Source organism: Aptenodytes patagonicus, chromosome Z (assembly GCF_965638725.1).
Source record: "Aptenodytes patagonicus chromosome Z, bAptPat1.pri.cur, whole genome shotgun sequence".
In the NCBI taxonomy this organism is placed as follows: domain Eukaryota; kingdom Metazoa; phylum Chordata; class Aves; order Sphenisciformes; family Spheniscidae; genus Aptenodytes; species Aptenodytes patagonicus.
Genome location: NC_134982.1, coordinates 88,870,307 through 88,882,524, shown reverse-complemented (window position 1 = coordinate 88,882,524; position 12,218 = coordinate 88,870,307). Strand labels below are relative to the sequence as shown.

At 41.3% G+C, this 12,218-nt stretch overlaps 1 protein-coding gene across 1 annotated transcript in view; it reads right to left on the bottom strand.

Moving 5' to 3' along the window:
* CAST (calpastatin) overlaps positions 1-12,218 on the bottom strand; it is a 65,955-nt gene that overhangs the window by 29,542 nt on the left and 24,195 nt on the right. Inside the window, 2 exon segments of the mRNA XM_076363344.1 lie at positions 1,633-1,656; positions 3,675-3,734. Coding sequence (XP_076219459.1) covers positions 1,633-1,656; positions 3,675-3,734 — 84 coding nt within the window.

Here is a 12,218-nt window from a genome sequence, read left to right as displayed (position 1 = left end):
GAGATCGCCACCACCGACTCAATTCAAGACTGGAAAGACTTGCCCCCCCCCCGCAAGGAGCACGCGTGCTAATTTACATGGCAAGCGAGGCTAATCTGAACACAACTAACCAACGAGCATGAACTTAGGCGGGCTTTTACTAATCATGTAACAACATAAATATGCTGTAGTTCTTTTGTGCGTTGTGCTAGCTTTGTGGAATTACCACCTAGCACCCATCTTTGCGCAAACGTCAGCTGAACAAATATCTCAGCTCTGTGTGTAAGATTGGCTTATTGCACACCGGGTACCGGACCCCGCTTGTGGGACAACACAGGGAATAAGCTTGGCAAAGGTCTCGAAGCTGTAGACCACAGTAAAGGACACACGACCACGTGCAAGTAAGTCACAACAAGTAAAATACTGATAGAAAGGGAGGACAAAAATTTCCCAAACTCAAGTGGGGAAAAAATTTAAATAAAGTAATTTTAAAAATCCCTCCCCAAACCCCCTCCCCCAAAAAACACTTAACCTCTCAGATTCTCCCCTTTGGATTTTCTCTTGAGGTTTAACCTGATTAAAACACAGTACTTCTCAGGTTCAGTCATACTTTATATGCTCCCACTTGTACATCCTCGTTACATGACTACCATATGGTTAATGCAAAGACACACACATCCATTTGTATACCTGTACACTAAATAATCCTATATTGAAAACGTAATCCTAAATTTTCATAGTTTTTAAGCTAAAAAAGATTGGACGTGTTTATATAACATCTAAAGCAAAGAGTCACTCATATGTGAGATGTCTTTCAGCAGCAAGGCTGCAAAGAAACGTAACAGAAGTGCAAGCATGAGGTTCAGGAAACACAGATTTTTACTTTTCCTGCAGTGGGACTGCTGCCTGCTCAGGTCTTTAAGTATCCTGCTTGTTAGAGCACAAATTCAGGTTTTCCTTATGTGCTTTTCAGAAGAAAAGTAAACACACTTTTTTGCAGGACAAGAAAAGATATTTACTTGCATTTCTGTCAGCACCCGACAACAGCTGTACAGAACATAAATTCAAACTCTCAGCCTGCCAAACCAGTTATTAGCAACTGCATGCCTTTTTTTTAATATTGTAAATATTATTTTACTAAATAGTTAATGTATTTTTTGTGTAGGGTATGCATTATTCATTATTCTTGTATATCTTTTAAAATGTGCAGAATTGCTCATACTATAAATTTATCTATGACAATCCTGAAGAACAGATGGACTCATATGGGCAATGCTTTGATTCAAGTCTTACACACACACGAAGATGCTAAGGCCACATTAAAAACACACGATCATGAACACATACATGCTCGCACACCCACAGACATATCTATTTAGATACACTTTTAGCAACAACAAAGTTCAAATCAAATAAAAAAAAAAATATTACCAGGCAAGTCAACCCAACAATTTTAGTATGAGACTATACATTCAAAGGCAACTATTCAGCCGTCCTTTAAACAGAGTCACTCCTGAGCAGTCAGAGCCTGAAGCCATAGCATCAGTTTACAGGGTTCACTGAACTCCTACGGAGAAAAAGATGTTCCACCTCCCCCTCCACTGCCTGCTTCCACCTGCGCTGTGCCAGTATCTGAGAGGCCGCCTTTTAAACTGACTCAGGAAACGGAAAAATAGCCTGGAAAAGAAAAATAATATTTTTTAACTAGTTCCCCAGTTCACAGTGCAGTTGCACAAACGTGTGCAAAAGGAAGAAGGCTGAATGGGATGCGTTTTTGTCGGTGGCAGTGGCACCACCCTGCTTCCTCCATTCCCCCAGCAAAAGCCACAGGGTGCCTGCTCTCCACCCTGGTCCTGCCAACCTTTCCACCTAACCCCCGGGGCTTCGTCTACAAAACAAGAAGTTCCACATTCCTTCCTCTGTTGCAGTAACTCGCAGCTTTCTCAGAGGAGCATAATACCGAGGGTTAATTTGAGACAAAGGATTCACATACACAGAACTGAAAGCTAAAGAGGGGTCCCGAGCACGTTTAAGAGTAGTTGCACTAGAGAGACTCTAAGAAAAAGACATATGAGACATGGTTGTAGCAGGCAATTAGGAAAGAGTTTTTAATTTGTAGGAAGCTTAGGACTAGAAATGAAAGTGACTCAGCAACCTTATTTCTTTTCAAAGAAGTTGACTATCAAAATGCAGATGACTTGCTTAATCCAGCAGGAGGAAGGCATTAATAATGCAACAGACATTAAAAGAAAACATTAATTGTCTTACACATGCAAATGCAGGACACTGTTTAAAAGGGCTTTGTGTTTACCAGTTCACAGCGCTGAAGTATGGTATGCCTCTGCTACTCTATTTTCGTCTCATCTTGCAAACACCAGCAGTTTTAAAGATCTGATTAGGAATTTACCACATTCTTCTAGAGTTATTTCAAATTTCAAGCAGGGAAAGACCATAACTATTTTTAGATAGCTGGCGGGGTTAAACCATACAGAGAACAGCATCAGTAATGGACAGGATACAAATGAGTTTGCTCACAAACGTAACAGGATGATGAAACTGGAGACTTTCAGATACCTTCATTTACGAGTAATGATGATCACGCACAAATGGAAATGGTTTAATTGTCGTCCAGCTCACTGCTACCAGTCTAAGTCTTACATGTGTGCATGGAGGAAAAGGGTTTTAAAAGGTTGAGGGGAATGTAATGGCTAACTTCAAGATGGAGCTAGACTATTCTTAGAGATGCATGCTAAAATGACAAGAGGCGTCAGATACAAGTTGCAGCAAAGGAACTTTCCATTTGATAAAAGGAAAAAAATCATCATAATGAAGGTGACCAAACATCAGAACTGGCTACCCCGAGATGTTGTGCAATCTGCAGCTGCAGGTACTTTGAATGCTTGCCTGGCAAGGCCTCGAGCAGTCTGATTTACCTGCAGAGCTGGCTCTGCCTGGACGGGAGGGCTAGACCAGATGACCTCCAGAGGCCTCTTCTAACCTCACTACTCTAAGTGTTCCTTTATTCGTATGTACACAAGGTGCAGACAGTCCTGACTTTTACCACTGCACAAGTCCCTGCTGGTCTAGTTTGGTATTCAATATTTTTGTTGGTTTCACTGTTACGATTATGGAAAATGACGGAATGAGGGAATCATTAAATGTTTGTTTAAATAATACACATAAATTCTGTTAGGCAACAGAGGCGTAAGGATTATGACTCTCTTCTAACAAGTAAAGTACATGATTGATGACACAGCTTCAACACTAAAGAAGTTCTAGTCATAAGACAAGACAGAACAAGCGTAAAGGGCAAAGGCAAGGAAGCTGTCAGACAGACAAAGATACACGATTAATGAGAAGACGCAATTGTACGTGCACTAAAAGCTGAAACTTGTCCTGAATTCTTTGAATATGTGAAAAATTATCATTAGGTAAATAACCCTGTAATTACACTGGGGGGAGCTATATACACGTCACAAAGTGTGACTGAGCTAAAATCAAAATTAGTATTGCTGTCATAAAATCCTCTGAGTACTTTGTACAGCATTTTTTAGATTTTTTTTGAAGAGGAAACTAAGCTGCAGAGAACAAATAAGCAAAGTAAAGTTACTCAGTATCAAAGTATTAAAAAAGAAATTCCATTGCTTCATATATTTGTGCTTAACTGCAAGTATGAGTTTCACAGGAATTTATACCTTTGTTTCAGATGGCTTCATGATTTCTGTTTTTGATGCATCCGCAGAGGGGGACTGCTTCTGAGCAAAAAAAAAGGCAAATTAATTAATTTCACCTTTGTTACACATACTACTATTAAGCAAGCATAAGCAACCTGAATTCATTAGCTATCCAGCTAAAAATTAAGAATAAATTATTATTGAAAATTAGTTATCATTTTAGATCCGTCTTTTCTGTATTTCTACAATACATGTATGTAGGATTTCGACAGCGTGATGCCTATAGATCTTCTCACAACAGTTTTATTTTCTCTGACATGTACTGAAAACAAATTTCGTATCAAGTATCAAAACCAACTCAAGTCCTGCTCTCATACCGAAGCATATATACTTACTGTGCAGGATTCTTCCACATTTTTTTTTTTTAACAGAAATTGTACTTTTGGATTTACTAGTTTGCCACACAGAATATTTAATATTAAATCAGCAAACACAAATATGTTGAGAAAAAAAGGAATAATTAATCTGTATGTAACACACACACACACACACACACACAAGTGTTTCTACATATCATGCAACTCTTTCGGAAAAGCTGCAAATGACACGGTCTGTCTTCCTAGCTTCAGCAATGTTAATCTGAGAACAGCATCTTTTAATTCTGCCGTGACTGTGTCAAACTTCAAAGCCCAGAAATGAATATTCTAATTGTCTCATCAATACTTTATACAGATGTAATACTACCTCTCTATTCCTGCTTCATGTTCCTCTGCTTAAAGCTGTATTTGCCATCTCGATCACAGCAACACACTCATAGTTTACATTTAAATGAACAGCACAAGTTATAGATTTTTCTAGATTTTTTCTTCATGTTTACCATGCCAGTTGCTGTTATGAAAACATGCATTGTCTGAATGAACTCAGAAGCCACCTTACTGTTCCATACCTGGGGTGACTTCTTACTTCCACATGGGAAGTTTTCTCATTTGTAGAACTTCTCATAGTACATGCATTTCTCAACAGTAAGACAAAAGTTGTACAGAATTTAAAAGGTATTTAAAAGGTACACTACGACGATGACAGTGTGCTCTCCCTGCCAGCCTATCTGGTATTTTGCACACCTTAGTAAGAGGTTTGACTACTCTAAATATATACTAGAGAGAATTTGCAATTGTCACACTACAGAAATGTAAGCAAATAATATCTGCTTCATAATCTATATGTGCATACATATATGTATGTATGTACGTATAGATTGACTACATAATAGATGGGAACTTTTGTATAGGTGGAGACGTACACAGGAATGTATAGAGCCTCCTACGTCACGACAGGGAACAAAAGTTTTTAAACAACCTTTTTATATATTTCCACTACCACCATCAGGTAATCTGTAGGCAACACCACATTTTTCTGAATTTGCCCTTTAATAGTTCTTCCTTTCCTTTTCCATGAAATTAATCTGAATTCCTTCTGCATGACTAACAAGTAGGTATCTGTTCTACACCTTCCTATTAGTCACTGTAGTCCCTGTCCATTTAATAAAAACACATTTTTCTGAGCCCTTCTCCCTTCCTCCCCTCTGAAAACTCCTACCAACTCTTTTTCTTACACTACACCAAAAAATTCTTCCCCAAAGTTCCAGCACAGCAGCACCACTACAACCTGCAGAGGTTAGTGAAAACCTCCCCAAGAAACCAGCTGCTTCTTCTTTCTACCATGTCCAGCTGGATGGCAGTAAGTAGCAGCAACTAAGAGATGAGGAGTTTAAATGCTCATGAAGGAAGAATAATTTGGGGATAAAGAACAGTTTAATGCATGGCTGCTGATCAGTGGCTATGGAGAATGCCAAGCCATCCTCCCCAAAAACACTCAGGGTTGATTTGAGGAAACAAAACCCTGTCCTGGGGCAGCTGGAGGGGGGAAGCGGGAGGGGGGAAGCGGAAAGGATGGCGGAAAGCAGAGGGCACCCTCCCACAGACCACTGCAGTGCCGTACCACCATGATCTTCTGGCTCCCTCAGGGGCATGGTGTGCCTCCCTTCATTTACAGTATTTTTTGCCTGAATTCCCCGCTATTCAGGGCCTCCAATTTTCCACCTTCTCCCCGAAAAGAGCCACTACAAGAAGGAAGGGGACCTTTGTCCTTCCTAGCCGTTTAGTGCTCGGGGTCTGCGACCATGCTGAGCCTTGCAGATTGACAGCACAAGAAGCTGCTGAGGTCCAACCCCTCATTTGGTAGCCACCACGCAGCCGGTCAACACCAGCCTGACTCTGGGGGACTACTTTTTACTGCGGGTTGTTCTGCTTTTTCCTCTTCCGAGTGCTGTGCGCCGCGGCCAGCCATGCCCAGCTGTTAACCGGCTGCATTTGCTGCAGCCCGACAGTCAGACTGCAGAAGGGGTGAAGCAACACACGGATGTGTGTCAGGCGTGGAGGTAAATATTAAAACACTGCTTAGCAACGGGCACAATAACCGCCTGACACACAGCTGCCGCAGCGGCTGCGGCCCAGGCAGGCACGCCCTGCTCTCACCCAGGGGTGGTAAACCCCCGCCGCAGCCTGGGCCAAACACCCCCTGACAAAAGGGTTACGCTGCCAAACAGAAAAGCAAGAATGAGGAGAGTTCGACTTGCCCTGGAGGTTGGGGCTCGGCAGAGAAAGCCAGGCAGGTGCTCCCACAGAGAGAGCTAAGTTTTGTTGTGTTGTTAGGGACACCCCGGAGGGCAGAGCCCGACAGTGGACGGAAAAATGAGTGTCATCAGCGCTGACGCCTGTTCCTCCTGTGGCTGCACCCCCGTGGGTCCTGCCTGGACAGAGGTACGGGTCTTGGAGGATGCCGTGCTGGCCCCAGTCCCGACCTGTGGGGAAGGTCCCCTGCGAGCAAGGGGGAAGCCAGGGGGTCCCGGCCCGGGGATGGCTGCTGCACGGCTCTTCAGAAAATATCTCTGAGAGTTGGGAGAGGAGGCAAACTCCACAGCAAAGCACCCAGGACCACAGGGAGTTCACCAGCAGGCAGCATGTGGAGATGCTCCCTGCAGACGAACCCACCGGCAGCACGAGACCCCCACGACCACCACAGAAGGGGCTCAAAAGGCAGAGAAGAGGTTACAGGTTAACCCTGATTAAGTGAAGACTGCTACCTGTTAATTACCCCACCCTGCTAGCAGAGCTGCTGGATGACAGGCAGCATGACAGCTGTGAGGTCACAGCCTGTGCTCTCACCAGCCCGCCTGGCAGGCTGGACAGGCACAGACAGACAGACAAGCACAGCAACGGACCAACAGACCTCAGATGCTCTTGGCCATGAGGTAGAGGATGGCTTTCCGGGAAGGGCTGATGAAGAGACTGGGGATCTAATTTGATAAGAGAAGGAATACCCTTAGAAACGCATTAGTCAAATTAGCGGGACAGTCACAACAGCAAAACCGTCAGAAAACAAAACAAAAAAGCCTACCAAAAATGGCTTATCTAATCTCACTGTGTGTGCCTCAGAAATCTGGAAGTAAAAGGGAGGGTGCAACAGGAGAAGAAAACAGAGAAAGTAAAGGTGACAAACATCAAGAGAACATAATTTTAACTATTCAGGGAACTGGATGCAAATCCCTATTTGGAAAAAGAAAATGGCAGGTGAAGAAATCCATGAGAACTCTCAGTTATGGAAAGCTGGAAATCATTGAAACTACCCCATACGCAATATAGCGAGAGCTATCGTCAACTAAAACTATAAATTTTGGAAATTCATGGAGAAGATTCATCAGACTGCAGGAGGTCATTGCCCACCCTTAGAAAGGAGCAGCCGGGTAACAACGCACCAATGAGCTACCTTCCAAAAGAGAAGAGATGCTGAAAACATCTACCAAGCAACCAATACAGAAACAATTAGCTGATAACAAGAGAATAAATAAGAATCAACAGACTGGTCAAGAATAAAGCACGTAAAGGCAACATAACACTTAATACACTCAAACATGGAAATAAGCCTGGTGGATAAGAACGAACGAACCCCCCGCAGGCGGACATGCCGTCACTGCAACGTCTCGCAGTACTTGAGGTGACATTTTCTCAAATGAAGTGGGGAAGTTAGCGTGTAACACTGGGTTTCAGCCAGCTTCCCGCCTGCACATTTCAGGGAGTTCCTGAAGGGATCTCTTGACAGGCCGGTGGTAGGTTGAAGGAGATCAGACGCAACAACACAAAACCCCAAAAGCTAGGCAGGCAGCAATACTGACAAAAGTACATAAGGTTACAATGCCACAGGCTGAGATACTCTTGCCAAAAACAACCAAGGAAAGAGGAATCCGAGATAAAAATCTGTTACCATGACAACATAAATATAAATGTAAAATACAGGAATAACTTTCCATCTTTCTGGCTTGAGCTTCTCTAGGTCAAGTGCTAGGACAGTTTTGGCCATCACACTGCAGTACAGATGAATAAAGAAAGATCTGAGGACAGGTTTAGGACAAAAAAAATGAAGAAAAAGTAGTGACAGGGAAAGCAAGTCAGCCCCTGATGTTTTGTCCTCTGGTCAGGGAGCCAAGAAAACGGGAAAAGAAGAAGAAACTGGCTTATTCTGTAACAAAGAATCTCTCGAGTCGTATCTCAAAGATCTTCCTTCCTGGGAGAAGAGTCGCTCTGTGGCAGAGGCTACCTAGATGAACCAGGCACTTCCAGCCCCGGCAGCCTCTGGGCCAGCTTATATGAGTATTTTCTGAGTGATCTAGCTGTACTCAGTCTAGGACAGAGAACTGAAGAGCCACCTGAGTACTCTTTGGGGCTTACACACCTTACATATGAATGATTTGGGACCACTTCTCAGGCTTAAAGCTAATACCAACTTTATTATTTCAATATTGCTAACTTACAGGGTTACTTCAATACAGCTCTATAATGCAAGGCAAAACTTAATCTACCTGACTACAAATGGTTGCTTCTTTACATGAATGGTTCTGTTACTAAGACTTAATTAACAGTGTTTGCAAGATGTGGGCAGCAAATGCTCTCTAGAGAACTACTGTGAAAAATAATGGGTTATTTCACTTAACCACTTGAGCTGTTACAGGTTAAATCTCTCGCTCGCTTTGATGGCATGTGGTAATGGCTATGCAACCCTCACCTCTCCAGACACACAAAGGCTGTCAGTGGGCAGAAGGCAGGCCAACGATGGCACTGAGACGGCATTCCAGCATCTCACAATGCACTTCGTAACACCGCGAGCAAAGCAACGCACGGCCTTCCAAATACATTCGCGATGAAGAATCAATACTGCGATCTGCGGCATAAACACAATTCCACTAATTTTCCATTAAGCCAAGTGGAGTTGCAATTTGAGCCAACATCTCTGTGTGTGTATATGTATGAATATATATATAAAAAATATATATAAACATATATACTTAAAGCTACACAGCAGCTAAGATATTCAGTGATTTAAAACTGGGAAAAAATGTAGCACTGATACTACCTCTTTATATAAATTTTATTATTACAGTATCTATAATAGCCGAGTTAAAAATTACAAATTTGAGTGTTTCAGTGTCATCTTCCATCCCAAATAATTCTGGAAATATCCTATTATTTTGTAATTTCTGTTCTTATATATAGTTCTGCTATTAAGTTGTTAAGAAAAACAACACCTTTTTAAGAGAAAGATTAAAAAACCCCACACAACCAAGAGAACAATATTTTTTCCAAGATTTCAGGCTCTCAGTTAATTTTGTGGAGGTTTAATATTAAAAACTTAATGAAACGGAATAGCAGGATATAGGTTTCCAGTTAGTACCTGTATATTATTCAGACACTGGTGTATTTACATAAAACATTCCTACTACATATGCCGCTATGTTGTCCTGTTGTGATGAGTTTCTTTGTAGAAGTAATCACCAGTATTTCTTTTCTAAACAATTTACATTGCAATTTCTAATGACTGAATTTGCCACATGTGAGTACCGGCATGCCTCTTTCATTTCTAAAGCCTATTGTCATTGTTGAAATTCACAAATACTGCGTGTTATAAACAAAGCCTACTGCCCATGCCAGCTACTGGGGGGGGGGGGGAATCCTTGGAGGACTGTTCCTTTTTCTGTAGCTGAATTCTAATTCAATCTAAAATTCTTTGATAATGTTGTTACTGCGATGCCACACACTGGCCACTGTGTGCCACTGCCACACAGCCCTGACCCAGCAAAGCCCCCCCAGCTTTGCACTGCTTATTATAAAGCAAGCCAAAGCAAACAGGATTTAATATGTAAGCATGGAGATTCATTTGAACAGGCAGTTTGTTGAACTCATGCTTTTGTGGTTCAGTTCTTCAATATACCTGGTTTTAAATACCCATCTTAAAAAAAAACCAAACCAAACCAACAACCAAAGCCAACACAACAAAAAAAAAACCCCTATGTCTAGGGATGCTTCCTGTGCTTTTAACATTCATAAACTCAGCTGGTGTGACTATAACGTAAAAATATGTAAAAACTATTACTATTATTATAAATTTCCACAACTTGACAAAGATAACAAGAAAAGTAATTTTAGAGATAAACTGATTCCCCCTTAGAGCTAAGAAACTTAGAAATAGATTTGCTGTGTTCAAATATGCACTCACAGTCCATAGCAAACGTGAAGAATAAACTGAAGTAGAGCTAAAGTACATTCATCTGCGGAGGACAGACAAACTTCATCAGGTAAGTTTGCTAGGCGTCAAAATGAAACTGCATTGAGACTCTTTGTACAGACGCTGCCTGGGGAAGGGCTGGTGTGCAGGGAGATGAGTGGGTGGAGGACTACGCACTTATCTCAACCATCAGGAGAGCTTCATCAGGACATTCCTGTCTGAAGTGCGATCTTAGGAGCGCTCCAGAAGTGGATTTGCCATCTGACAACCTTCAAACTCCACACACACTCTCCTCCTAAACGACAGTAAAACTAATAACAAATAGTAGGATTATGTTGGTGCTTCCTTTTCCAGATCAGAAAGTCAACTGTAATATATCGGAGACAAAACCCAAAGACCACTGGTAACACAGGACCATGCCTCTCTGCAAAACTCAATTCAAAAGATGATCCAGGTTACTACTGGGGAAATGATTAACCCTGAAATTTTATTCTTCTGTGATTTTCTCACCACACAGAATTAAGTATTTGCAACAAATATTAATCTATACCCAGGAGCAAGATCAACCATCATTTAGAGATGCTAAAAGAGCACATAGGAAGTAAACAAATCCATTTTCTCATGAAACAAAAACAGAACAAATTTTTTAAAGAGACTGCTTTGAACCAAGAAATTGAAAAGCTGATTAGCTCATGAAGCGTTTTTACAGCCTCAAGTACCGCTAAATTTATTGACGATCGCAGCACATTGAGCCAGACAACTTTCATAACACAGACTCACACTTACTGTTTTCTTCTATTTTGATTACTAAAATAAAATTTCTGCCATTTTGGTGCAGAAAAGAAACTTAGCAACACTTAATCACTGAATTTTATGTATTAGCTAAAGCTGATTAGCCATACTACTCAAATTTAAAGTAATAGGGTTTTAAGCAGTGTTTTTTGAGATAACCTATTTGCATTTTAATTTGGTTACACTAAATCAAGCGTTATCAAGCACAATCCGTGAATAAGATCAGTACTGTATTTACTGCAGTGTAGAACAAGGCTTCATGCCACCTAGAAACTAATTGATCTGCCAACCCACCTTTAGGTTAGATGTCTGTTTTAAGATTTCTGGATTTCAGCAACCTATGTCAAGTCCAAAGCTTAATACTGGCATGTTTGTTTTTCTTTATTTTAATAACTATTAAGTCACTACTAAGACTCTGAAACAGCTTTATGCTTGAACAAAAAACAACAGAGGGCAGTGAATGACAATGGACCGTAAATAATTATTGTACCATTTGACTCTTGTCTTAAACTTCTAACACCTCAGTTGATGCTTACTTATACGTCAGAAGTTAGGGATATGCAGAAAAATTCAGAACTATCCCACAGCTGATGGTAAGAAGCACTGTGCATTCATTTGTTACTATCTCCTACTGCATCTAATGCTTGCATAGGGTTTTTTGTTTGGTTGTTTATTTCGTTTGGAAGCAGAGGAAAAGAGTTTGCTAGTTGGGCACAGAGCACGCACAGTACCTAAACACAAAGAACCTTTACATACACACAGTTCAATTTGTGGGCAGAAGAAATTACGCAGACTTAAGTATGTAGCATGGCTACTGCTCTATAACCTTTACTATACCAGGGCAAATTCTATTTAATGTCCTTTCATGATTATTGCAAGTGATCTGGAAAGAAAGCCAGTATATGCCAAGCAGAGTAACAGAGTTCATCAGCTGCCTTCAGATTCTGCACGTATGCAAACAGACCACCACTTTAATATCACAGGCTAAACACTCCTTGTTTCTTTTAAATGGAGTTAAAAGCAAAGACTGCAAGAGAACTCTGGTTTTGTATCCAGATTATACCTCTCCAGCATCCAACGGAGGCTTTGTTTCACTGGAAAAGTTTTTCAACTCACAGCATCAGGCAAGTAGAAGCATTTTATTTTCAACCTTACCTT